The following is a 27,607-nucleotide window of genomic DNA, read 5'->3' as shown; positions in this document are numbered from 1 at the left end:
GTAATAAATGAACTACAATATTCCGCTGAAACTGACTTTTCATTTGCAAAATCAAAAATGCTTTTACAAAGAGTTACAAATATCAGTCTACCTACTTAATGATATAAGTTACAAATTGAACAGATTGAGAGACAAGTAAAATCAATAAGTTATTCTATGAATTAGTCTGAGTTCAATCAGTAAGTTGTTTTCATTAACCTCTTTTTAAAGCTAATGTACTCCGCCCATAGGATGGAACAGGTTGACGAAAAGAAGCTGAACCAATTATTTCGCACTATGGCAATAAGATGAGAAACTGATAAGAGATGGATGACAGATACAAGAGCTCCACAACTCATTCGTCTTGACAAAATGGCAGGCGAACACGAGCTGATCGTGGAGAGGAAACAATCTCTCTGAAATTTCTGCACAAAGGAAAATGGAGTAATTATCAGTACAATGTGCAGAAAAGCTCTATAAAAACAGTAGTATTAAAAGATGACACGGTTGAGTGATGTAAACATCGGAAAATGGAGGAGAAAATTGAATCCGAGTTAGATGAAACAGAAGCCACAGTCAAGATGAGGAAGCCAACTCTGAACTGAGTATAAATGAGTAATATTGAAGTATAATGAGCTGGAAGGCGTCCATAAAGGTAGGGAATTGAAAATGTGGGTATACAAGTGGGATTGCCAAATCATGGCCCTATGAACATCTACCAGTTAAACTGTAAGAAATTGATTAACTAACTTACTTTCCTTCTGGAAATCCATTGACCAGATCTCCCAGTTTTCACTGACTCCACCGAATGGTAAGCAAGTTTCTCAAAAAACTATGAAATTTGATCCCAAAAGTATCCGCCACACTTTGACCTTCCACATTACCAATCAAAACCAAACTATACTTGACTACTCTACATCTCAAATAGTTGGCGATTAGCAACCTTAGCAAATTAAATTGATAATATATGCTAATCACCAGATTTCCATTACAATACATGTTGGCATATGAAGAGTAGACAAATAATGAAAATGAGAACGCAACAAGACATGAAAAATGTCCTGCCAGCAAATCTTCACAAAAGCATATTCAAGAAGCAATACCAGTTCTATATTAAATGAAAATGGTACACCCATGAATAATCCCTCCAAGTGCTTCCATGGGTCATATTAGTACCTATGCAACCATGCCCATCATTTTGCTACAGGCCAAATTTACTCCTAATATACTTTAAGGAATCGATCCCCAAAGGAACCTCCCATTAGAACTTTCCCATTAGAGATGGTATTGGAAACCAAATAACCAAAAGCCAAACCCAACCCCTAATTAGGCTTATAAACTCTCCTCGATGACCAAAAAACACATTCATGACTCACCTCACAAGAATCCTAAACAAAGAATAATAACAATAACAATAACAATAATAATAATAATATAGTAATAAATAATAACAAGATTAATAATTAATGGTTACTTTTTTTTTTTCCTTCTTGGGGCTAATATGAGTTATTATAAAAAAAAAAAAAGAAAAAGTCCTCTGCAACTAAGGAATATTTCACTTTAACAGAATTCCCATTCAAGGAAACATTTCCAAAGAAACTGTGAACTTAAATGTCCATTTTGAAAATCTGCAAGGTATTATTGGGAAAGACCCTAGTTTTGGGAACTAGGTTGAATTTTCTGAAAGAAAACTATGAAAATGGCCATTCTACATAAAACAAAATCCAAAATATACCTACATTGCATAAGCATCAATTAATGGTTTGAATGTTTGATATATCTAACTGTTCAGTTGATGAGAAAACTTAAAAAAGCAAGGAAACTTTTGTATTGGTCCTTCTCCACAATTTCTTAGAAGAGATTCTTCATGTTTTGCTAGACTTTGGTGGGCTATGAAAGAATAGGAACAAAACTGATAGTAAAATTAGAGAACTATTATTTGATTTGTATGAGTTTTCAAATATGTGTTATTTCCCCAAATTTTGTCAACTCCCGAACATAATTTTAATAGCTATTTTTTTTTCTTCATATACTAATAAGATTCTATTAAAAGGAGAAATATTAATAAACAATCATAAGATATTAATATTTTATTACACATGCCAGACAGGTGGATTAATTTGATCCAAAAATTAAAATTCTAGACTATATATATCCAAATAGAGCTTTTATAATTGAGCATTTGCCAAAAGTTCAAGGGCCAATTGAACCTTTAAGCCTTTAAAAAAGCAACTCCAATATTAATACTAGAAAGTTCCTAAGCCTACTTGGAATAATCAGTTGTTAATCATGAAATTCTTTACATTCATAGAAATTTACAGGTTTAGCCACTATTATAATCAGGTCAGCTTTTGAGATTCTTATATACTGAGCTATGCCTAATCTATACAGGCCTATAACTAGTCCAAGTTGTTCATGTTCTCAAAATCCCATATGAATTTAGAGGATCCAGCTTGTGTTCCAAGTTTATAAGTAGATAGAAAGCTGCTATAATGCTGGTATTAAAATTTGGAGCAAACAAATAACGGATAAGGAATGTCTCAAATTTCTGCTATTCTCTTTTGTAAGGATTTAGCTCACATCACTAGACTTCATTACAAGTTTCATAATGTAGATTCTGCCTAACATAAATCAATTTGTAACAGCACAGACAAGATGATGCGCCAACTTCAAGTGGTGTGCATTAATAAATTAAACCCAACACAAAAACAAAGAAGAGAAGGACCAAATAGACCTTAAATTGTGCTTACTCTTTTATTCTCCTTTAAAGTCTATCAATTCATTGCGAGGGGCATAGAGCTTTGCCACTTGCTCCTCTGCCTCAATATCATTAACCACACCACGGCATCGTGGGAAGCCACAATAACATGCTAATTGTTCATCAATTGAGAAAAACCTGAAAGAAATAAATCAGCACCAAAAGGAAACAAACAGAACAAATGTGTTTACAAAGGGTTGGAGAATAACCTATAATCATAAGTGAGTTCCTCCCATCTTTTGATATCTCTCTTGGCAAATATAATTATATGTTCATCACCATTAACACTTATTACTCTTGAGTAGCAATTGGGCTGCATCCAAAATGTAAAACACGTGCTATTTACATCTCTTATAATTAGTATTAATAGAAATCAAAAACAAAAAAAAAAAAATATTAGTATCAAAAGCAAGTTGTCCACATGAACATCCACCTTCAAGTAATACTAACATGGTTCAAAGGGAAATTCTACATGAAACTAAATGAACAGAAAAAAGATATTATTATGCTTATAAACAGAATGAGAATATGAGGAACTGAAGCAGCACACCTCACATGAGTGATTAATCAGATGAGCAATGCTTCCTGCCCTGGTAGCATCGATGACTCTTTCATCATTAATACGAAACATGTAAGTTCCAGCACCCTGCATTTAAGAAATTAGTCATAAAAGATATTTATGTCTAACAGCTTTCAGGACTTTAACTGAACCTCATAATCTTAGTCACATAGGATGAACTGAATCGCACCAAAAATATATGCATACCAACATGAAAAGCAATGGCATCATCAGAAAGAGAAACATACCACTAAAGAATTGTATATGAAATGTTCCCTTCTGTCAGCTATAGGTGGCCTAACAAGTTCGCCAGTGTACTCGATCACCTACACATCATACATTTCAAAAGCTTAACAACCAAGTACACTTTTGATTAAGAACTATATTCAAACAGCAAAATAATTACCATGTCTCCAGCCCTGTGTGGATGCTTTGCGAAGATACCAAATCCATGAATTCCAGATTTACCTAAAACAAAAAGGTGTCCCCCATGATCAAAGAAAGTAGAAACCAAATTACCAGTTAAGACTTCAAACGCTCGTTCATATACAATAAATTTACATAATTAGTGCAAAAGATAAAAAAAAATCACAACAAAATAGGCCAAACAGTCTTTGTGAAATAACTGCATGTAAATGTGCAAAAAGATTTCTGCAAACAAATTTGCACATGCACTCGTCAACAACCACATGCATATAATTTATTACAAGAACATAAAAAACCTTTACCATATTAGAAAAAATGAAAAAAATAATAGAACTAAAAAGGCTCCAGTTGAGAAAAAAAAATTATGTCCTTGTGAATTAAGAGCCAGCAGAAAATCACAACTTTGACATATTGAAAAATATATGCACAGCTTCAAATTTTATACTTTATTGTATATTCCTAATCATACCCATTTACCCACCCTAGTTGTCCTCTTGAATTCTACCAGTTGTAACTTGCTAATAAACCTAGATATCCACCCACCAAAGATGAACCACATTATCAATCACTTGGAATGGTTAGAATGAGCAAGTTGCTAAAGTCAATAGATTGTAGATTTTGTTACTGATTTGGATAGTGTACTTGTCACATAAGCACAAGACCTTCATGGGAAAAGAGGCAAAGGTACCTTTAGGGATAATAGTTTCCAGAGTCAAATAGAGAGCATTACAAAACTATCCAAGGAACAAGATTTCTGTTCACAATTACTCAGGCATATAGTACCTTTTCCTGGCTTCTTTATGGTTATCTTGCCTGCAACTTAGTATTTGTAGAGGTGGTTTCCTTCTATAATAGAAGGCAAGAACGAAGAGCTAAGTTGTTGTAATATATTTGTTCATTGTTCCGTTTAATTTGTATTCTTCTTAAAAAGCTTTCCGTCTTGCCTGTTAGAGTTTTCCTCTGTCTTACTCTTAATTATACTCCAAAGTAAATAGCACTTCTATTCTATCTCTTACAACTGAGAAATTTTAAAATTAAAAGGAAACCTAGTTTATCAACTTCTAGTTATAAATATTTTTCAAGCATCAATATTCTCTTCATTAAAATACTGTAAATTCATCGTCATAATCCCATAGATGACAAGTGTAAATGAGATACAAACATGAACTCATTCAACTCACTCATTTTATGCCAGACTACTACTGGTAGATTAGACACTCAAACACGAGATATGATGTTTTCACTTAAAAACTGGAGAAATGTATGAAAATTTTTAAAAAGAGCAGAGGCTAACTCAGCATACGCCCTTCTATACCCAAAACCATGTCAAATTAACTACTACTATTCAACATAACTTTAAAAGTTAATTTAATGCTTGAAGGTTAATGCCAAGCTTTGGGAATAAAAGATTATAAGAACAAGAAAGATAATACACTTCAGGAATTATAGATCACCATATAGGAACATAATATCAATGCCATTGAGTTGTTAAAGCTTGTAATAATCAATTTATGAAATAAAAACAACCCGCTTACCAAAAGCTAATCTCTTTCGGAAGGTCTGCCGCATGTATTCATACTTCTCAGCCATAGATATAATGTTATTAGGAGCATCAAGCTGAGAGGTTTTTAGCCATTGAAGATTAGAAGAAAATCTAGAGCCCTCAACTCCATTTGAGGGCAGTGTAATGCCTGATGATTCATGTTGACAGTAACCACCAACCAAGTAAGGTTGATTCTCAACAAATAAGCGCTTCAAGGATGCAGCAGCAAGGGCTTCAGGTTCCTTCCTCCCTCTTCTTCCAAAATAATTGTAAGGCTCTATGCACAAAAAAGAAGGAAAAGAAAGATTTGGACCCATTAACCATATAATAGGAGATCAACAAAATTTGCAAGCATTGATGCAATGACTACTACATCAGCAGTTATTAGTTAAAGTGAAACATATCAGCCTGAGACTACAAAACTGGAATACATGCCAAAGGAACACATACACCATAGTAGAGGAACAGATGAAGGGGAGAGAGAGAGAGAGAGAGAGAGAGAGTGACAAAATACTAAATTGTTGTAAATAGCAATAATAAGCACTACAATGAACGAATAATGAAAACCATACCACTACGAGCACAGCCGGAGGGATTACATGGAGGGATATAGTCAGAATATCGATGAGTAATCCGACCAATTCGTTCTTCTGTGACTGGACGCTCATTCGATGGCTGCTTGTGCCGCTTGCAGAAGGAAAGTAGACGAATGCACTGATCTTCTACATCGTCATCTACGGAGAGGAGATGGAGTCTCTCTTCATCCTCAAGCTATGCAAACATAAAAGAAAAAGACAATACAGAAAACATGAGCAATATTATAAATAAGCAACAAGCCAATGACATCAACGTGCCATGAAACAATGACAGATATCTACAAGTACAATGAAACCCAATGCTTAAAATAAAGAAGGAAGATTACCTCAACACAAAGGCCTGCTGCGCGTGCACAGAGTGGATGATATGCCACCCGACAAGTATTATTTGAACACTGTAGACACAGCATTTCAGCAGTTAATGAAGGAAGAAGAAATGACATAAGATGAGTAAGCAGGTCAATGCATGTAGAAAGAACCATTAGTTATACTGCATGCCTTTTATTGCTAGAGAGACTAACTATAGTCTGCTATCTTAAATAGTAATGAACATTTATTCATATATCTTAAAGCCACATTCACTATTAGAAAAATACAATTAATCATAGACAAACTTTTATCAAAATAAGTACAACGTCTTTTGTCCTTTCCAGAAGAAAATTACAGTATTTCGTTAGTTGGAAGACAAATGTGTCAGGTGCAAAATCTTATCTAAGCACCACCGAACTTGAGAGACCATAGTTCTAAATTTCTTAAGTTTTTGAACTTGAGTCAAGTTCAAAAACTTAAGAAATTTAGAACTACGGTCTAGACCCTATGTTTCGTATGAAAACATGATTGAGTACTTTCTAGCCCTTACAAAACCTTAATAAGTCAACACATAAAGAAGTCAGTCAACCGCTGGTTAGATCTTTGATTCAAGACTCAAATGTAATTTGGTTAGTTCCAAATTGGCTGGAGTTAGATGAGTTGCAGCATCTTTGTTTCATTTGAGCCTTTTACCTTAATAATTCAGCACTTAGCATTCTTAATTTGGTATTTGGAATTAAGATCTTGTTGGGTTAGGAGTTCAAGTAGCCAAGAGTTACTTGAATTGATATTTACCCTTGAAATTTTTTCTTTTTAAGAAAATCCCTTATTAACTTGAGACAACTTCCAGTCCAGAATTGTGCTTCTTTAAGTAATACAATTCAACCCTAAACAAGGAATAATATATATCAGACTTGGAACCTTAGCACTTTTATTCATTTTTGCTACGTCGTTTCTACTTCTATTTTTCTTTTCTTTAAACCATAAGATGGAATTATGGAGCTACTTCAATCATTCAATGATAGTTATTAATAAAGTAAGATACACTCTGTCTGAAAGCAAAGTTACTCTAGAATTTTCCTACATTCAAACTTAGGAAAATTGGGAGCATAAAACAAGGGATACAGAAAATGAACTAGAACTACAAACACCTACTTTCAACTTCTATACCTAAGGCAATATGATTACCTGCAACTCAACCAAAGACAGCAATACAGATACAAAAATTAACCATAAAGAGACCTTTTATATAGTTGGAACAAGGCCTTAGTTAAGATAATCTAACTTTTTAAAATAACTACCATAAGGAATATTAAACCATCACATGTACTCTTATGAGAACAATAATGGGCTTACTTGGATGCAGGCTCCATAAGCTACACCGCAAATGCTACATAAGAGTTTCCAGCGGTCCTGTTTAAACAGATAATATGATCAAAACTCAAAAGGAAAATAATGCCCGTACTTAAACTCAGAAACTCCAACTGCAGTAGCTCTGTTCTCAAGCTTCTTTGTTAATACTGAATGCAACTGATTCTTAAGACTCCAGAAGAATTTCGAAAATAAATGTTTAAAAGGGAAATTAATGCAGCTTAAGAATTGAAAAAAAAAGTTACCTTATTGATTCTGTTCAGCCCATCAATAGGCTCCATTCTCTTGATATCAGACAAGCAAGTTTCTGTACCATAAACTGTATCAATGAAACTCATTATAAAAGAGGAATAATCAAGTCTGTGCTATAGTTACAAACCAGGTATCCATATGGCACAAGCCAGATGCGCCCAACGACCATCAGTTGTAGGCTTCATAGCACCACCTAAAGGAAAGACAATTTACAAATTCAGCAGTGTATAGTAGTTTATTGCTTCATTTAACAAGAGATTTCAATAGCATTATCATACCTATAACGGGACAAAGACAACAGGGTGGGGAGTCTGGGGCGCCAGGACGGCATAAATTGCAATACCATAGTACACCATCCACAGGTTCTAATTCTCCATAACATCTGGCATGGACCTGAGTGCACATTACTTCTGATAAAACTGAAGAAGAGACTAGAAGATTCTACTTAATTTGTAAACTCAAAAAAATTAAAATTTAACTTCACTCCAATATGAAAGAGGAATTATTGGAGACAACTAAAAGAGCAAAGAGCAAAAAATAATGATAGCAACTGTATCTAAAATTTCTTAAAGCTGCAGCAATTATTCAATCCACAATTCATATCCCATGAAAATAGCACAAAGAAGGCAAAGGAACCCTTACCATCATTCTGCATTTATCACACTGCAGGAACAGATTGTTTTCGTATTCCTAAAAGCAAATATCCACAGTTAGGACGCAAACATCACATCATAGCAAGATGAGGGTAAAAATCAGCGTTTGAGAATCAAAGAAGATAAATGTTGTGCAGCTAGCAAATGAGAACATTAATGTCATGTGAAACAACAGAAGGAGCATTGAACAATCCATATACAATTCCTCTATCCTTCCCTTCTCTTCAATAGAGGAGAGAATTCAAAGTATTAAGTGTTGTCAAAATAGCGTTCAGAGAGAAATCAGAGAATTTTGGTTTCACCTCATCCATATGACAGACATTGCACTTATCCAGGTCTTTCCAGTCAACACGGACAGGTCTGTAACCGACAGGTAAGTCCTGATATCTTTCAGAGGTTAACTTGCATATAGACATTTTGGAATAAAGTCTGGATTTTGATAATCCCTGAATACCAATGGAAAATATTATCAGCGTACATGCAGGTTATTTATGGAGAAGTGATGTGTTAAGACACAACATAAGAAGATCAAAGCATCTACAGAACCACTTCACAGAAACACCAAGCAAATTTCACCCTTCCAAATATCTCCAATGCTAATCTTCATATTTGTTACATGGACCCCGGACTATCAACATCCTGAGAATGTAAATACATATTTGGATGCACTATAATTGGAGCAATTTTGACACCGAAACAGTGAGAAGCTATAATTTATTCATTCCAATTTCAACACTTTATTTTTTCTCCTACTTCCTTTATTCTGTCAGTAAACTGAGGCCCTATTAAAAAAAAAAAGCTAAAATCAACTGCCTTGTCCAAGTAATTTCCAGCATCTCATAAGTCTCATTTTTATAATTCACATTGCTGTCAATCAATATAATGTATTTAGGCCAAAAGCTACTAAATTGAAATTGAAGGTGATTCATGACTTAATACTCCTAGGTCAGCTAATGAAGAAAAGGTATGTCAATATGTCATGTCTAAGAATACAAGAAAATCAGGCCACCGAAGAGTCAGAGAATAAATTTAAACCCCACAAACAGTTTTCAGAACAAGTCTAATTTTTTTCTTGAGCAACTTAATCCTCAATTTCTAGATTAAACATGCAATCCTGTGGACTCGCTCTTAGTAGCCAGTAACTCATCTAGTTTCCAGGAACATAATATCTGCATGATAGTGGAGGTTATCGAAACAGCCAAGTAAACAAAAAGTGAATGAACAATTTTCCAACAATTCTCCAAGTAGCTATTTGAAAATTCAAATTATATAAAAGACCATTTTAACATCTGTGAATAAAATGTGTGAAATAAAAGTTAAAACAACAAAGAGAAACAGCTAGAAAACAGACACATCGCAGTTTACGACTTATTTGCAGCTCTAGGAGCTGATAGAATAAATCAGAATACACTCTGCAAATAATACTTGAAGATAGAGATATTAATAGCATACCTTTATAAGTTTCATAACTTCAGGATTAGAAAAACCAAACATGTCAGAACCAGATTTATAGAATCTTTCCACAACACCTTCAGCACTAAAACCATCAGAAGCACTATATTGCAATTTCCTTATTCTTCTGTATATTTTATCCCAGCAAGCGCATGGAGTGGATCCTCTTATCTGTAAAAATAATTATCATGAACAACTATATGTTCAGCAGATTCAACACTACTAGTAGATTGGCAATAACATAGCTAATGCAACACCAAATAAAAACTCAAATTTGATTGCGTACAAACTACAAAAAAAATAAATCGACTGAAAAGAAACTTTAGCCTACTAATTAAGACATGTACCTAAAGGGATTTATAAACCATTGTCAACATGGAGTTTACAAAAACAAAAGCCAATCCAGGTTTGCAAAACCTATCAGATATAAAAATATTAAATGAGCTTCCCCTCTGAAACCAGCAATATTTAATTTCCTAAAGGTAAACAAATTGCATGGCCAAGTTACTAGATTTCCAATCCCAACATATGACACATAACAGGTTCAATAACTACCAAGCAGCGTACAATCTTTATAGGAAATGCAAAGAAATTTTATAATTTGGCCAATAAGAAAAAGAAAGCACGGGAATGAAACAGGTATCTTGACTGTTGCCACAATAATTCAAGTTCCCTTAACATTATCCAAATTAATAGCCAAAAGAAATTACTGAGTAGAACATACAAGACACTGCATGACTGCAATCGAAAAAAAAAATTCATGTAATAATAACAATCATAAACATTCTGATTACATGCATCTACAATTGTTCTTTATTAAGCAGCACTATTAAATACATGAGATACTGATAAGGACAAAACTGGTAAAACAAGCAACCCGCGACTGAAAATATACGAGATTCCATTCTTTCTCATGTTATTACAGCAATACAAACAGCTAAAAATGACATCAAACAGCAACCATGCGTAAGTATTCCAATAGCATAAGAATCCTGGCTATGACAAGAAGTATACGATATTAAGTCCGAGAAAGGAAAAGTACACAAAACCCACATAGATAATCAATATCAAAAGTAGCATGCACTCGTAGGTCTATGTCTATTTCATCAAAGCTAACCTGTTCTCCATTATCCAACGTCACTCTGAATAGAGGCCGAATCTTAGACTCAGCATCTCTCAACACTTCCATCTTATAAATGGTACATGCACTTGGATCTGAAACCCGCATACACAAAAAAGGCAAAAACACAACGCCGTAGACATCAAAACCAATAGAAAAAAGCAATGGAGGACAATCTGAAAAATTAAAGTATGGCAATATAAATGCATATGCAAGAATCCTAGAAGTAATCATTCAGAAAATAACCACCCGTTACTGAAGTAAACTTCCTCAAAGCAGTATATCCTTCAGGCCAAATGAATCTATCATTCTGGAAGTATTCTGAGTCCTTGACAATCTTTCCTGTAATAAAGATTTGATGCTTTAAATACTCAAAAATTAAATATCTAGTAATAATAAGTTCTAGTTTCTACATGGCCATTGTAATTATATAGTATAATTATACTTAGGTGCATGTAGATGTATGTGAAACAAAAAAAAAATGGATTAGACAAAAGCCATGTGGAAATTTTTCTTGCTTGAAAACATTACCAAGGCTTATTATTTGCAAGTCACCAATCACATATGGAGAAGTTTCAAGACCCCTCAATATTCTTTGGATCCGTTCATTATCTATGCAATCTTCACTGGAATCTGAACTCCCTTCATCCTCACTACTTGCACTCTTGCAACTATCAGCATTCATGCTATTTTGGAGCTGTAGCATTCTTCTTGGTAGCTTTTGTTCACTCAGATACCTGCTCAAAAACCAAATACAAGTTAAATTGGCATTTTCACAATGAAAGAACAGGCTTCTGCAGTAAAGCTTATCCATTTGAATACAATATCTCTCAGATATCCAACATCAACAATAAACAAATCTCAATGTTAACTTTAGCCAAAAGGTACCGGTTTCACAAATTCTAGCCATGTGATTAATGGTTAGGTCACAAGCATTTATTAATTATTAGCTTATTTAACAATTTATACACATTTAAGAGCACAGGAAACAAAATGGCGTCTTATATAACAACTTCAATAAAACTTAGTCTGCGATGGACGCATTCTACTGAATCATCAACAAGGGTACATTGTTATGTCCCCAACAGAGTGTACACTTTAAATAAGTAAATGCGGCACACATCTCTGTTATATACCAACTTCTGATATCAGATTGACAAAATAGCCCATGGTAAATAAGCTCACATTTTTGCTTCTTCCAGACTTCTTGTGAAATGAGGTTTCCTGCACTTCAGGTGAAACGACGAAAGAAGTCCTTTGAGAAATGAGATTACCTGCTTCGGCTTAATTCTGAAAAACCACCATGTAAAATGATGTTAGCATGAGATATAGACATGTATCCTTCAAAACAAAACACAGATAGTACATCTCCTTCAAAACCTGAGAATAATTACAAACCTTGCAAAATCATGGGTACCAAAAAATTGCACAAACACAGATCTTTCTCCAGAAATTTTATTTAAGCCTTTACGTTCTCCAATAAGTGATTGATCCACAACAATTGCTGGCCACATGGCATGACCTGCACTACAACAATTAAGAGATATAGTTGGTGTAAAACCAAAAGGGTGAAAAATTAATTCCATCACAAGACAATAAGTGTGGTAATATCCAATATAATACCACATGCTCTCATTATAGTTGGAAGCACCTAATACAATACAGTACATCTAGCTACAAGTACGACAGTTTATTGGTTTACAAGTTGTATCACAGTTTATTGGTTTACAAGTTGTATCATGAACTTCTGTTTTTGAGTATATGCTGGTAGTCATTGATCCCTTGTGTGAACCATGAGTTTAATCAAGATGAGAAATCACAACAAGCAACAGTTTACTTGCAGACAGATTATGAAGAAACCCAAGAACCAATTACTCATATGACACTGCGATAGTGATTTTTGGCAAAAGAAAAAGATCACAAGTGCAATTCATGTCTTGTGACATTATAGAACTTTTTCTAAAATCTATTAATAGAATCCCTGTAATATGTTCTGCTTTATTAATACATAAGTTATATCAAGACAGGAGAATATTTAGAACTCTAAAGAGAATAAGAGCAGACAAATATAGCGCAGACCAGTAAGTTTTGCCCATATAATATCCCCAGGCTCAAGATCTTGGCAGTCATCCAGAACAGCAGCTAACGCAACCATCTCATCATAATCATAACAATCACCATCTGCGCTCTTTATACTGAAAGTCAAGTTCAGCTGCTCCATCTCTTCGCGTGAAATATAAAATTTTATTTTCTCATTTGAAATAACCAAATCCTCTTTATCTCCATCTTGATATTCAACCTGCACTTAATTTCATATTTGATCAACAGAAGCACCTTAACATGTACTTTAATGCCCCAAGAAACTCAATTTTAAAATTAAAAAATAAATAAATAATAAATATAAATTAAGCATCAGAATTCAGAACCACACATGATGTCGTTTAGTCTCTGATGTGTACCCAACAACACATCCGGAGTACCAATCAGCATCCAATGGCCAATAAACCTGCAAACAACCAGTTTAATTATGCATACAAAGAATCACATTAACTTCAAAAATCATGAACTTAAAAGCAAAGGACACATGCTTACCTTGCATGTCAACCCAATAAACTTTTTTGGATCAACACCATCAATGTTCAGCCTAATCAAGTCAACGAAAACCACATATAGGTGATTCTAACATTTTTAACAATCACAAAATATACAAATAAATATGCTGTGATTCTGACATTTTCAATATCATAAACTATACTTAATAGATATTCTTATAAAAAAACTACCTGACCCATCTTTTAGTAGTAGGCGACAGCAATAAAATCCTATCTTTATCAGAATTCTGTACAAAATTCCTCTTCTTTCTCTTTAAATTCCCACTATTATTACTATTTACATTATAATTTCGACAGTCCCTCAATCTCGGCATATCAAGACTGCTCAAAACCCTAGAAGAATCATCAACCCCTAATTTCACCAACTCACTACTCCCAATTCTCCTCCTCTTCTTCCCCTTCGGCTCAAAATCAACCCCAATGGTATCCTCAGAATCGCAAATTTCGGTCTTGACAACCACATTACTTAATTCAGCAGCGCGTGCAACCAATGTCTCATAAAACGACGGCGATTTGTGCAGTCTTTTACGAGAATAAACATAAACAATCGGTGGTCTATCAAGAGGATTGTGATGATGATGATGATGATTTTCTACAAGTTTTCGAGCTTTAACTTTCTTGGACATAACATTAGAAGATCCAGTAGCGCTGACAGAATAAACACGTTCCAGCGAAACGTAACGAAGACGAGCTGCCGCTGTATGACTATTATCGATATTCGTATCATCTTCTTCTCCTCCTCCTTCTCCTTCTTCATCGAATTCGCGGCCGAGTGGTGGCCGCTGAAATTTATGCTTCTGGAGAAATGCCATTTCCGATTTGGGAGAGAGCAAAAGAGTCTGGTCTGATGATTCTTTTGCTCTCTCACTCACTGACTTTCTACGACACACTCTTCTAGTAGAGTAATTTTGGGGAATTCGGGAGAGGGAAATGTTAGCTAAACCCTAAAGCTTTTGACAAAGGGAAGATGATTAATTTTTGTTGGTTTTGGAGGGAGGGGGTTTTATTTTTTACCAAAAAAAAAAAATATCAGTTTCCCGCCGTGTTGTTAGCTTAGCTAAAGCCTAAAGAGGAGAGATCGCTCACGCACATGAATGCTTTTTGTTTTTGTTAGTGTTTTGATTCTTTTTTATTAGAATTAAAGAGTTTATTAATGGCTGTTTTTCTTTTTAGCTTCTCACCGTTTGCTGTTGGGGCCCGTGGGCTCTTCTTTGTATATAAAACATGCGCGGGGGAAGGAAATTGGGCCACCTCAATTTTAAGAAGGATTCTTTACATAAATATTTTTTCTAATATCTATTACTTTTTACCTTAAAAAACCCATAAAAATTACGTTTAAAAAAAATTTAAAATCAAAACAAAAAATTTCAGCTATTCCATCGTTCAAAAAAATAAATTCAGTATTTTTTTTTTCTTCCTTTACTCTATAAATTTCTAAAAAATAATAAAAAATTACGATACTATAGTATAACTTTCATTTTCGACTTCCAAAAATAACATCTTTTTCTTCCTTCCTTCACTACATAAACTTTAAAAAAAGAAAAAGTTGCAATAGTCTTTCTTCAATTTTTAAAACCTCCGTCTTCATCTTACAACAGCAAAATCAAATATGAACGAATCCATCAAATTTCTTTAAAAACTCCATTTAAAAAAAAAAAAAGACAAACTATTCTTCCTTCTATTTATTCGATAAAAGTTACTGCAACATAAATCTAGAAAATTAACAACAAATTAATTTAAAGATTCATTAAGAATAAAAATTTAAAGATAATTAATTTCAATCAAAACACTCAAAAATTAAAAAGAGCAAACGTACATATTTAATTTATTTAATATATAGAGAAAAAAAATAATGTTATCCAACATTGTATAATGTTTATGAAAAATAAATTTAAAAAAAAAAGATTGATTTGTTATTTATTTGTTAGATGTAGATATTAAATTAATGACTTGTTTACTAAATATTTAAAACATCTAATTAGAAAAATATTTATTAAATATAACAATTCTTTGAAAAGCAGATATAGAAAGTTTATCAATATTCGTACACAATTTTGATGTAATGAGAATGATGCTCACGAAAGACTCAACAATTTAATACAAAGACTGTCGAATTAATTGAAACTCAACCAAACATCGACCGGATTGGAAATCGAATATCAAGTCAAGAGCATATATCCACCTTTCAAAATAGCAGACAATCAAACACTATTATTCTACAAAAAGATAGAGTCAGATTACACAAAATATCTTTTATGCATAATAGTTTTGAATCAAGAATAGAAAAATAATTTCTTCGATTCAGCCTTCATTCCAAAATAGAAACAAGAAGAAAGAATCAAAAGAAGAAGAGGAGCATAGTCGTACGTATTCCTTCTATAGTAGAAACATCATATATAAAAGGAAGGACTTTAGCTTTGCAGAAGTCGGTAGTTTTTCCTTTCCAGTGAGATTGGATGAATTGCTTTTCATAGTTATATCGCTAAAACCCTTGCGATTCTACTTTCTGAAAAGAGTCAAAAGAAATGAAGTAGGTCCATCATAATAAAACACATGAACATAAAAAAATCAACATTTGGAGAATAAACATATAGCATTTCAGGTGTACTTGAGTATGTGATTTTGATGAGTAAAAAAGTAGTAGAAGAGGATGAAGAAGTGAAAATCAAGAGTTAAAAAGCAGATGTGATAATAAACATAAGGCATTCAAAAATAAAAGAAGGTTAGATATGCAAAGACAAACTCATTCTCCAAGTAGTAATCAATTTTTATGCTCTTAACAACCACTTCCAATATAAAGTGTAAAATTCTCGATAAAGATAGTATTTTTTACAATGTTTGGATGACAATTGCAATTAGAAACCAAGAGCTTCAAAACATGAAAAAATAACGTTGTTTGTGATTCGAAAGCTCAACAACATACATATATGTCCATTTAAATAATACATAGTTGTCCAACCATCCAAATACTACATATTTAAATCAGTCTGTCAGCACAGTTAGGCAATACCTCCTTAGTTGGTTTAACATGCCAAAATAAAATAATAAGTTTTAGAATCACTATTACACAAAATCTAGAATTCTAATAATAAAAAATACAAATAAAATTAGTTACATTAAACCCGAAGATGAAGGAAGTCGGGCTGCCAAAGGAGAAGAACTGCGAAAAATCTAACAAATACTTGAAAAATAATTAAATTTGAGACTGTCAGTCCCGACAGTTAGTTAAAATAATATAATCCAAAAATAAATACAACCATCTCAATGAAATATTTATTTAATTAAAATAAAATATTATATCATATTAAAATGCTTGTCATGCCATGATTTAGAAAAATATAATTTAAACGTTATGGGACGAGTACCTCAACAGAACCCTAACCCTAATACTAGCAGCCTTTCGGCTCTTTTACTCTAATAGGACTGACATCCAGAGAGCGAAGCTCAACTAGGGTCTTTAAATCCAGCATGGTCACTTGATTCCCAATAAAGCCGACGCCCAGAGAGCAATGCTCGACCATGGACCTTTACTCCGGCAATCAAATCTTCACAGCCTAGAGAGTTGAACTCGACTAGGGCAAGTCTCAAAAATATTCTTTTACTACATGTCTCTAATTTATACCGGTGCGCACGCGGTCCTGATGCATCCCATCAGGTGGCATATTCTACTACCGTCTCATCCCGAGTCATAATACAATCATAATATTAATAATGTGAAAAATGGCATAAATAGCAAGCAATCTTAATATTATTCAATAATTTATTAAATATTAGAATTAAACAGCATCACGTATAGCGGACATAAAGATTAAATGCAGTACTATTAATAATAATAATAATAATAATAATAATAATAAATAAGATGGTAAAAAAATATCAATAATAATGAAAATAAAATTAATTATAATAATAATGCTAATAATAATCATAATGATTATTAATAAAAATATTGCATTTAAATTAGACATGACATGTGCAGTGATTATATGACTTCAACTTACAGTTTTAAAGACCCCCTTGCTTTGCTCCTATGTCTTGGGTAGAGCGGGCTGAATCAATAGATTATCTATTCACGAAAATAATTCAATCAATAAAAATGAAAAATTTAATAAATAATCCTAAGCCTAGACTCCTATAATTAACTGTCTAAGAATTTCGACTTAAAAATTCTACCGAAAATTCAACAGAACTTCCCTTAAAATACAGACTTTTACCCTCCGTATAACAGGTTCAGAATTTGTCAAAAACACTTTTAATATTGATCAATTATTTGATAGAAGTTCAGCCACCAAAGCTGCATTATTCTTCCCAAATCCGCAATGCAACGCAACCACAAATATTAATTAACAGACTAGCACAAATATTTATTTTACAACCAACTCTCCATTAATTTCTCAAAATTTTTTATTTAATCACAAGCCAACATAGAACATACCCAACCAACTGATATCTTAAATTACTCAAATTTTAAGGCAAAATAAGACTAATAATTAATTTACAAAGTTTACTGCATTAAAATCACTAATTAATAAAAATGTATGCCTGAAGATAAATATTACATTACATTAAATTAAGTTCTCGAGTCTAAAATATTTTACCAAGACGAGCTAAAATTCGCGAACTAGCACCAGAGAAATCGAGAAGCCGAGACGAATTTTCTACCTGCCAGCACGCATCATGAGGTCACCAGAGTCCGTTCGTCAGAATTTTTCGACGAAGGCAAAAATGGTATCCAAGGATGCCAAATTATAGATCAAGATGTTGAGAGTCTAGATATGCAGTTATCTTCACCAAATGACCACTAGAAGGCCACCAGAATCGCCAAAAACTGAACAAGTCCGACGAAACCACACTCATTCCAATCACTGGTCCAGTGGCGGCGTCAGAGGCTGTAACTGTCCAAGTTGAGGTTTTTGGGGGCGGGGAAGCTATTTTCGGTTTCGAATTGGCCATAACACGTCGGCAGCGAGATAGTTCAACGTTGGCAGCAGAGTGTAGCTTTCTTTCCTTCTCCTTCAACGTTGTCGATGGCTACAAACGGAAAAAGGAAGCGTCACGGTATGGGCAATGCTGAGAACTTCCCTTAGCCGGAGGGGAGGTCGACAGCAACGGGAGGGAGAAAGGGGAGGATATGCATAGGGACCTAACTCAATTTTTTTTTAAAAAGAAAAATGCCTTTGAGCCCCCTTAAAATGAAATTCCTACAGTAACCCCAGTATATTATTTATTATTTATTTTAACACACATGTATATATATATATATATATATATATATATATATATATATATATATATATATATATATATACTTAATACTTAGTTATAGTCAATTAAGTTAATATAAATTTTAAGCTCATTAAAACCTTCTCGATACTAAATAGATGATATCTAACATAACTTAAATCTTCCCTTTTATTATTTATTTTATCTTTGTGATATACATATATATTAAAGTTAATTTAAATAAAATTTGACTCATTTATTCAAAATCATAAAACTATATCTTACTTTCACTGAGAATCAATATTATGAAATTATTTATGACAATACTAAATTTAAATGTTACTTATAGTAATCAATTATTATTATTTTAAAAATATTTTATAAAAGGCTCAATTAAATATTAAAGTATTTATTAATATAATGCCCCTAGTAAATCATTAAAATTTTATTTTTAAAAAATTTTGAGTATTACAATAGCGATCAGATGTAAGAAACTAAATCAATCATTGAAAATTGCATAAAAATAAAATATCTTAACATCAAAACAGTTTATATTCTTTCAAATATAATAAGAGATATGAAAGATGATTACGTTATATCTATAAACTACTCAAAAGCTTGGAGATCAAAGGAAAAAGCATTAGAAAAAATAAGAGAAAACTATAATAATCTTATGGGATGTTGTCAAGCTATTTGTACATGATCAAAAAAATCAAACTTCGGTTCAATTAGGAAGCCACAGACAAAAGAAGTTCTCACATTCCTATATATATTCATGACACTTCAAGCTTCAATAAAAATGATGGACTTGTTGTATACCGATAATAATAGTATAAATAGAAAGAGGTGTTTAGGATTTAGGAGGAGGAATCAAGAACTAAAAACTGGTCGTAAGTGAGATTAAGACTTCAGAAACACTAAGAAAGAAAAAACAAAGAGAAAAGAAAGAAAAGTATCGTTGTTCTTAGTCATCGTTAGAAGATTCAAGCCACTGGAGAAAGAACCACTTTAGGAAACAAGGCATTGAAGAAAGATAATTTTTGGAAACCTTTTTTAATCGATGGAAGATTCTTTTAAAGCCAGATCCAACACTAGATTCCTACTCAATCTTCGATTCAATTGCATCCTCATCGCCTGAGATTCACAAATTAAATATTCATAGTGATAATGTGAGGGTTCCTTCAATTAATCATTCATCATCATCATAATATCGGTTCTTTTATTTCTTCTTTTGTCTTTTTATTATTTGTTCTTAGAAATATGATTAAGATTTTGATCTATGATAAGTATGATTAGATTTTAGTTTTTTTAATGAATATACATGTTAATAGGGTTTGATTCTAATAATAATAACTTAGGGTTTTGAAATCTAACATTTTGCCAATTAGGTTTTTAGATCTAATTAGAAACATGTTGTGGGATCAATATTTAAAATTTTTAATCATTATGATTTGGTAATTGAACCTGTTAAACATGATTTTTTTTCTGATTTTCCTTTTGTTAGTTTACAGTATTTATGGTTTTTTAATTATTTAGGATTTTGATCATTTAATCGAGTTCTGTCACTTTTATTTTAGTGGTTTATCCTATTTTCTCTCATTCTAATCGAACTTAATGTTTGTGCATGTAATATTCGGCTATGGAAATATGAAATTGTATTGACGAACGAAGAAAATCAGCTTAGGAACCTTAGAACTGACAGGTTGTTCAAGCCAGACTCTAACTTCTGTGTCTTTTTGGAGATTTTAGATCTTTTCCTTTTCACAATCATATTTGTAGGCTGGTTGTAATAATTAGATTTTACTTTTTATTTTATTTTATTTTTTTATTTATTATATGTTGATTAAATATATAATTATGTGATTGGTTAATTAAAATGTGCTACATAGACTTAGGGTTAAAAAATTGATCTAACATGGATTTGGTAGTCCAATAGGTAATCAACTTTAAGTGGTCCTAAAATTTTAAAATTTAAGTAGACTTAGCGAGCTTTAGCATGTTTAGTTAGCGCTTGAACTTAATTAGAGTTAAGATCACAATGAATGGGCCTTCTCATAACAAGTAGTCCATTAGGGTTAAATGTTGGAATTCAATAGAATAATTGGTAATTGGGCCAGACTAGGTGGGCCTTGTACATAATTAATTATAAAATTAGGCTAATTATTTTAATATAGGACAGGTTTAATTAAAATGGGCTAGACTTAGGTGTATCATATATGATATTTTGGCTTGCTTGTATATAAATTACTTGCATTTATTGAGAATAATTTGTTAAACAATAAAATTAAAGATTAATGTACACAAATAAGGAAGTTGGCTTTCAAATCCGTCTTTGAACTCTGTGGCATAAGCTTCCCTAAGAAATATGAAAAACGCCACTCATTAGTAAAAGTGTCCCGGTTATTACTTAGGTGGCGACTCCCATCTCCGCGCTAGTCTCATTGACTAGTTAGCGTGTTCCCAATTAGGTTGAAAGTCTTATAATGTCGTAGTTACTAAATACACTTGTGTGCACACCCGAAACCGCTGCCCACACATTTCAAGACTGATTTTATGAGATTTGGTTAAGAAATGAGAGAAATGAAAGAAAAGGTAAAAAGGGATTTGAGAGAAAAATGAAAGATGAAATGGGTAAAGTGAATGTTAAATGGATAAAAGGATATGTTTGGGTCTTAAAAAAGGTAAAAAGGTCATTTTGGTCCTTAACCTATAAAATTATTTTTTAATCCCTGGTTAGATACCAACACAAGTCATCAGAAGAAATCTAAAAGATCAATTTGCATTCCAAGATGAGGATTTTCAAAAAAAAAAAATTACCATTTTGGTCCATGATCTATCAAAATTATATTTTATTCATTGGGTGGGTCAATTACCTGTATGACCTCTAGAATACATCAATTGAGTTAAATTACAATCCGAAGTGGAAATTTTCAACCAAATGTACCCAAAAGTGAAAATTATCAAATTGACTTGAGATGAGATTATAGTATAATTACTTCCTGAATTGGAAAGTAGCTAGAGGGAAGTCTCTACAAAGGTAAAAATTGATAGGCGTAGTTCCAAATCAACGGACGGAGTACCCATATCAACGAGCATAGTACCTATATCAATGGGTGTGGTTCCTTATCAACAAGCATAGTACCCATATCAACGGGCGTGGTTCCCAAATTGAAGCAGGCGAAGACCTCAATACTCAAGCGGGCGTGGTCCCACATCAAATCAAAAATCCTTTTCGAGCTTAGGGGCGTGGCTTCTACAGCTTATTAAGATATCATTTTTGACGTGTCCTTGATACTATGATTTGTCTCAATTTATTTAATCGCATGCATGTTTATAATTTTCGACAAACTGGGGGCAGCTATCAACACCTATTTTCTAGATCTAGATATCGAGAAAATTATGAAAAACTCAATGATGAAAGTTACGGTCTTTCTCGAGTTTTGGTGTAAAGACCCGAAATTAGATTAAATGAGATATTGTCCACTTTGGCCCTCCATTAGCCTCATGGTTTTGTCTTTTTGGTGGGTTCGAGAATTTTTCAAGAGGTCACACATCTTGAAATTTCTCTAAACCAAGCACGTTTAATTTTAAAGTTTCTATAACTCCACAACCAAACAACCAAAAGGTGCCTCATATGATTAGTTCCAACTCTTTACATATTTATCAACCATTCCCCATCCTGTTTTGATGTGCAATTTGATTCATTCATATACCCCCGTATCTTAGAGTGATGCCATCCTAGAAGCCGTTCCTTGTTCATACATCCTATCATTACCTCCCCGTCCACTTCCCTCCCTCATCGGACCGCTTATCTAGGTCAGGCTCTTACATAGCCACCAGCTTCCGCCTGGTTCGTCCTCGAATCATACATCTACTAGAGGGGTCTTGCTCTAATATCATTTGTAATGACCTGGAACTAAATCACATAAGATATTATCCGCTTTTGCCATCCGTTGCCCTCACAATTTTGTCTATTTGGCGGGTTCAAGAACTTCCTAGGAGGTCACCCATCCTGGAATTTCTTTAAACCAAGCACGTTTAACTTTGGAGTTCCTATAACTTCACAGCCAAACAACCAAAAGATGCCTCACATGATTAGTTCCAACTCTTTCCATGTATTTTATCAACCATTCTCCGCTTTGTTTCAATGTGCAATTTGATTCATTCATGTACCCCCGTACCCTAGAGTTTTGCCATCCTAGAAGTCGCTTCTTGTCCATGCATCCTATCCTTGCTCTGGCATTCACTTTCCTCCCTTATCATACCGCTTCTCTGGGTCCGACTGTCACATTTGGAGATTGAGAAGGGGTGAATCTGAGATAAAGATAGGGATAAGCAGACTTAAAACTACTTTTCTAAATTAATTTAAACCAAAGTAACATAAGCAATAAAGTTTGAAGAGTAAAATAATAATTTTCATGAGTTTAGGGACTAAACTGTTAAAATTTTCAAACTCTTTAACCTTTGGAGCCAATCGACTCTATGCACAGCCGAATCGGCTAAGCATAAAGCCGAATCGGTTATGTGCAGAGCCAATTGGCTCTACACAAGTTGATTAGCTAGTTTTTCGATTTTCATACTGTTTTACGTTCATTTTCGAATTAAAATGCCAAAAATTGGTAAAAATAAACTTCTAGAAGGTATCTATGATAATTATTAATATTTTTAAATATTTATTGATGATAATTGTTTAAAATTTAAAATACAATCCTTTTTTATTCGATATTAATTTAATAGAAGAAGGATGATTACAAACTATTTATTTTAATAAGTCAATAATTATTAACACCTTCTAAGCTTTTTTAACCCTACTCCTATAAATGGCCTAGGTCTCGAGCTAGCTACACTAAGTAAGAAAAACATATTTTGTTATAGAGACTGTGCAACATATTTGAGTACAAATTGATACATATAGAAAGAAAACCTAGGCAACCCACTAAGAAAAAGCTCTAAAATTAGGAAACCCAAAAAAAAGAGACTGACAGAAACTTTGGAAAATCCAAAAAAGGCAGAATTGGATTCCTATCCCCTTTTTGATTCAACAGCTTCCTTATCTCTTAAGACTCTCAGAACGATAACTAATGGTGAAAATTGAAGGTTCCCCTACATCAACATCTCCCTTTTAATTGATTCAATTTCTTTTCTTTTTATGAAAATATATTAGAAATATCTTTTTATGATTATTCTATGCAATCCACATGATTAGAATTAATATTTCTTGCCTATTGAACATGCTGATTTTATTGGATTTTGAATATGATAATAAAAACACCTAGGGTTTTAAACTTGATTTATCATATTTTAAATCAAATTAGACAATTAGATTATATTTTCTTTATTTTTTGATTATACATGTTTTAACCTTATTCTTTTTCTCATGTGCATGTAAAAACTTAGTTTTAGGTGCGAAGATTGAGGAACGATCAAAGGAAATCCCTCCAAGCCTTTAGAGTCGATCGGCTCTATACATTATTTAGCAAGAATATCATATTTTCAATGTATTTTGCAGTTTCCTGAGTTGTAATTTAGTTTTTTTAGGATTTTCTTTATGGTTTTCTAGTTGTAGGTGGGTTGTAATAATTGGATTTATTTCATGTCCTTTTATATTTGCCTTTTTTAATCTATGATGCCTAAATACATGTTACATGATTGCTTAATTAAAATTGGACAGACTTAGGCCTTAAAATTTGACCTGGCATGAAAACTATAGTTAATTAGCTTAATTAAAATGGTAATTGGGCTTTAATATAAAATCCATGTAGACTTAACAGGCTTTGTCATGCTTAGTTAGGTTAAAATTAGACCATATTAGATTTAGGGTCACTGAATTAGATATCTCCATAAAAAATAGTTAATTAGGCTTCATAGGCTTAATTATTAAAGCATAACTAGTAATTTGGCTAAACTAGGTGGACTTGTACATAATTGACTAGTAAATTAGGTTAATAACATCGAGAATTAGGCTAGGCTTTAATTAAAAAAGGCTAGACTTAGGTGGACTCCACATGTTGTAGTGCTTGATATGTAGAGATATTATGCTGCATTTATAGAAAATAGCCTATTAAACACTAACATTAAAGACAAACACAAATAAGGAAGTTGGCTTCTGGATCCATCTATGGATTTGTGATGTAAGCTTCCTTATGGAATCGAGAAATGTCACTCATTAGTAAAATTATCCTAATTACTCGGGTGGCGACTCCCATCTCCACGCTAGTCTCTGTGACTAGTTAGCATGCTCCCTATTAGGTTAAAAAGCCTTACAGCATTGTAGTCGCTAAAAACACTTAAATGCACGCCTAAAATCGCCTCCTATAGTAGCTTTTTCTTTAGAAGAGGAAAAGTCAGGTGTTATAACCTAAAAAGATATTTTTAAATATAAATGAAGTTCCTTAAGCTCAAGCTTTGTTGGTTCGGGGTGGCTTCTAACTCATTCTTAATGGAAATATCTAAAGTGTCACTACAACTCTCATCAATTGACAATGGGATTGCATCATCTAATTTATCATAGAAGTCTAAAAATTTATCATCTAAATCCTCATCTACTCTTTCCAATGTAAAAGTTGTCTCTATCTTGTCTTTTTTTCCTGCAAATAAGTGTTATAAACAAGAAAATCTAAGCAATCAAGCTATGCACATTTATCAATTGAAGTCTTATGAGACAAAGTTAGAAAACAAAATACTTTAAATTCAACAGTCTCTCCTAAGACTATCATGGTAGGTTTCTCATTATGCACATCAATCACAGTTCCGATAGTTACCATGAAAGGCCTACTGAGGAGAATGGTTTATTCCTTATTCTTTGCTGATGTGTTTTCCTTATCAATTACTTATAAAATTAAAAGGGATTATTAACTTACCTATTTGAACTATTAATTCTTCCACTATACCTCTAGGTTATTTTATCAGCAAGTTGTAGAGACAAAGTGTAGGGCTTCAACTCTCCCAAGCTAAGTAGTGCATAAATTGAATAAGGCATCGAGTTGATACTTGCTCCTAAATCTAACATGGTTTTTATAATATTTTTATCGCTCATTATAATATCCATAGTAAAGCTACCAAGATCTTTCATCTTAAAAAGCAACTGATGTTGAAGCACTTCACTTGCTTTACTTGCTTTTTGTGATACTAGTATTTATTCATTGTTCTTATATCACCTTTCATTAATGTTTAACTCTTTACAGAATTTTGCATAAGCTGGCATATTTCGGGTAACATCTAATAAAGGTAGATCAATATTAACTTTAAAGAGCATTTCAAAAATTTTAGAATATTGCTTATCATGTTTGCTCTCTTTAAGTAAATTTGGAAAAGGAATTGGTGTCCTATAAGGCTAAGTTGTCTTATAGAATTCATATCAAAAAATGCTTCGTTTTATTTTCTTCTTAAACCAAGATTAGGCTCTACTTTTTCTTTCTTTTGCATGTTCTCTTTATTGTTTTCTATTTTTATTGATCCATCAGCTTTAGGTGGACCTGCATAAGAAGAAGAGTTTTTTTCAGTTTTTATATCAACTTTATTATCAACAATCTTACTACTTATAATACTAATAATAATAGAAGTAGCTTGTTCATATTGACTTGATAGTTTTATTTTTCTTGAGCTCTTGAATAGCTTCAACAATTTATTGTGTTTGAGTTTCTAAACATTTCATTGAAGCCTCAACACAATCTGTCATTTTCTTATTCCTTCCAATCCTATCATGAGAAACCATCATAAATGATTAAAGTATTTCTTCCAAACTTGGATTTCCTTGCACATTAGATTGAAAAGTTTGTCCTTAAGTTCCTTTGAAATTGAGAATCTTGGTTTTGGTAATGATGTTGATTTGGGTTCCTTAATAATTATGGTCGGTTTTGGTCAGTGTTTCTTTAGGATAAATGTGGATAGTTTCTCCAATATAGATTATATGTGGTGGAATAAGGGTTATTCATAAGTTGCTTGGATTGGTAAGGCTCTATCAAATTGACTTTTTCATATACATTTCATGTATAAGTATTAAAAGATGAATAAATATTAGCACCATGACCATGAATACTACAAACTCCGCATACCTCATTTGCTTAGCGCATTTTTAGCAGATATAATGATACAAACTTGCTTAATCAATTCAGCCGATTGTATAACTATGTCATTACTAGTTGTCACTTTATTCACTCCTACTCATTTTGTGCTCACTCTTTTGCTGCGAATCAGGTCTTAACATCTTAAAGATATCATAAATCTCATTAGTTATTTTTTCTAACATAGCACATCCAGCTGCATTATCAACCTTACATTGATACTATTGTGTTAATTTATCATACAATAATTTGTTAGTTACTGGAAGTGGATATCTATGGTGTGGGCACTGAAATAAAAATGACTTAAAGCGATCTCACACTTCATGAAAAGATTCAGTATCCTTTTGATAAAAACTTAGAATTCGAGCTCTGAATTCTTTGATATTTTAATATGAGTAAGACGTACTTATAAATCTTTGGTAAACTTCATCTTAAGTACTAAAAAAATTAGCCTTTACTTTTTCCTTTAATGAATAAGAAAAGCACCTCATTCTTAATTGGTCTTCATTTAATGCAAACAATATAAATGTATGAACTATAATATAGAACTCTTTAATGAATGTCAATGTATTTTCACTAGGCATTACCATAAAATGAAGAAAGCATATTAAAATGAATTTAAATCCATAATTTGTAGATGTATCACCTAGAACAGAATAAGCATTCTCAGCTATTGTCACATGCTCTCATA

General features: G+C 32.7%; 1 protein-coding gene, 1 long non-coding RNA gene and 1 other non-coding gene across 3 annotated transcripts; 1 reads left to right on the top strand and 2 right to left on the bottom strand.

Moving 5' to 3' along the window:
- Nucleotides 1-20: 20 nt before the first annotated feature.
- Nucleotides 21-14,755, bottom strand: LOC8279602 (histone-lysine N-methyltransferase ATX2). The gene is made up of 25 exons (XM_002527712.4): nucleotides 13,802-14,755; nucleotides 13,611-13,662; nucleotides 13,450-13,524; nucleotides 13,098-13,317; nucleotides 12,417-12,540; nucleotides 12,204-12,308; nucleotides 11,550-11,755; nucleotides 11,268-11,360; nucleotides 11,016-11,113; nucleotides 9,899-10,069; nucleotides 8,749-8,892; nucleotides 8,436-8,483; nucleotides 8,072-8,186; nucleotides 7,921-7,986; nucleotides 7,787-7,848; nucleotides 7,527-7,583; nucleotides 6,188-6,256; nucleotides 5,838-6,036; nucleotides 5,258-5,542; nucleotides 3,703-3,764; nucleotides 3,545-3,622; nucleotides 3,288-3,383; nucleotides 2,947-3,050; nucleotides 2,730-2,875; nucleotides 21-404 (listed from the first exon to the last, which is right to left on the bottom strand). The coding sequence occupies exons 1-24, from the start codon at nucleotides 14,440-14,442 to the stop codon at nucleotides 2,734-2,736; spliced, it is 3,312 nt and encodes a 1,103-aa protein (XP_002527758.1). The 5' UTR covers nucleotides 14,443-14,755; the 3' UTR covers nucleotides 21-404; nucleotides 2,730-2,733.
- A 1,032-nt stretch (nucleotides 14,756-15,787) lies between these two features.
- On the bottom strand, nucleotides 15,788-18,826 carry LOC112536254. Its single transcript, XR_003080298.2, has 3 exons — nucleotides 18,229-18,826; nucleotides 17,632-17,696; nucleotides 15,788-16,136 (listed from the first exon to the last, which is right to left on the bottom strand). It is a non-coding gene; the product is annotated as an uncharacterized LOC112536254 (long non-coding RNA).
- Nucleotides 18,827-27,185: 8,359 nt separating this feature from the next.
- Nucleotides 27,186-27,293, top strand: LOC112536255. The gene has a single exon (XR_003080299.1). It is a non-coding gene; the product is annotated as a small nucleolar RNA R71 (small nucleolar RNA).
- Nucleotides 27,294-27,607: the final 314 nt, after the last annotated feature.

This window comes from Ricinus communis, chromosome 8 (genome assembly GCF_019578655.1).
Source record: "Ricinus communis isolate WT05 ecotype wild-type chromosome 8, ASM1957865v1, whole genome shotgun sequence".
NCBI classification, from domain to species: domain Eukaryota; kingdom Viridiplantae; phylum Streptophyta; class Magnoliopsida; order Malpighiales; family Euphorbiaceae; genus Ricinus; species Ricinus communis.
Note: the sequence above shows the minus strand (reverse complement) of the source record. Positions and strands in the feature narration are given on the sequence as shown.

Coding starts and splice junctions, on each gene's coding strand:
- LOC8279602 (XM_002527712.4), bottom strand. CDS start 14,442: ATGGCATTTCTCCAGAAGCATAAATTTCAGCGGCCACCACTCGGCCGC. Junction 12,541..13,097: donor TATATGGGCAAAACTTACTG/GTCTGCGCTATA, acceptor GTTGTAGTGCAG/GTCATGCCATGTGGCCAGCA. Junction 2,876..2,946: donor GAACTCACTTATGATTATAG/GTTATTCTCCAA, acceptor TATTTCTTTCAG/GTTTTTCTCAATTGATGAAC.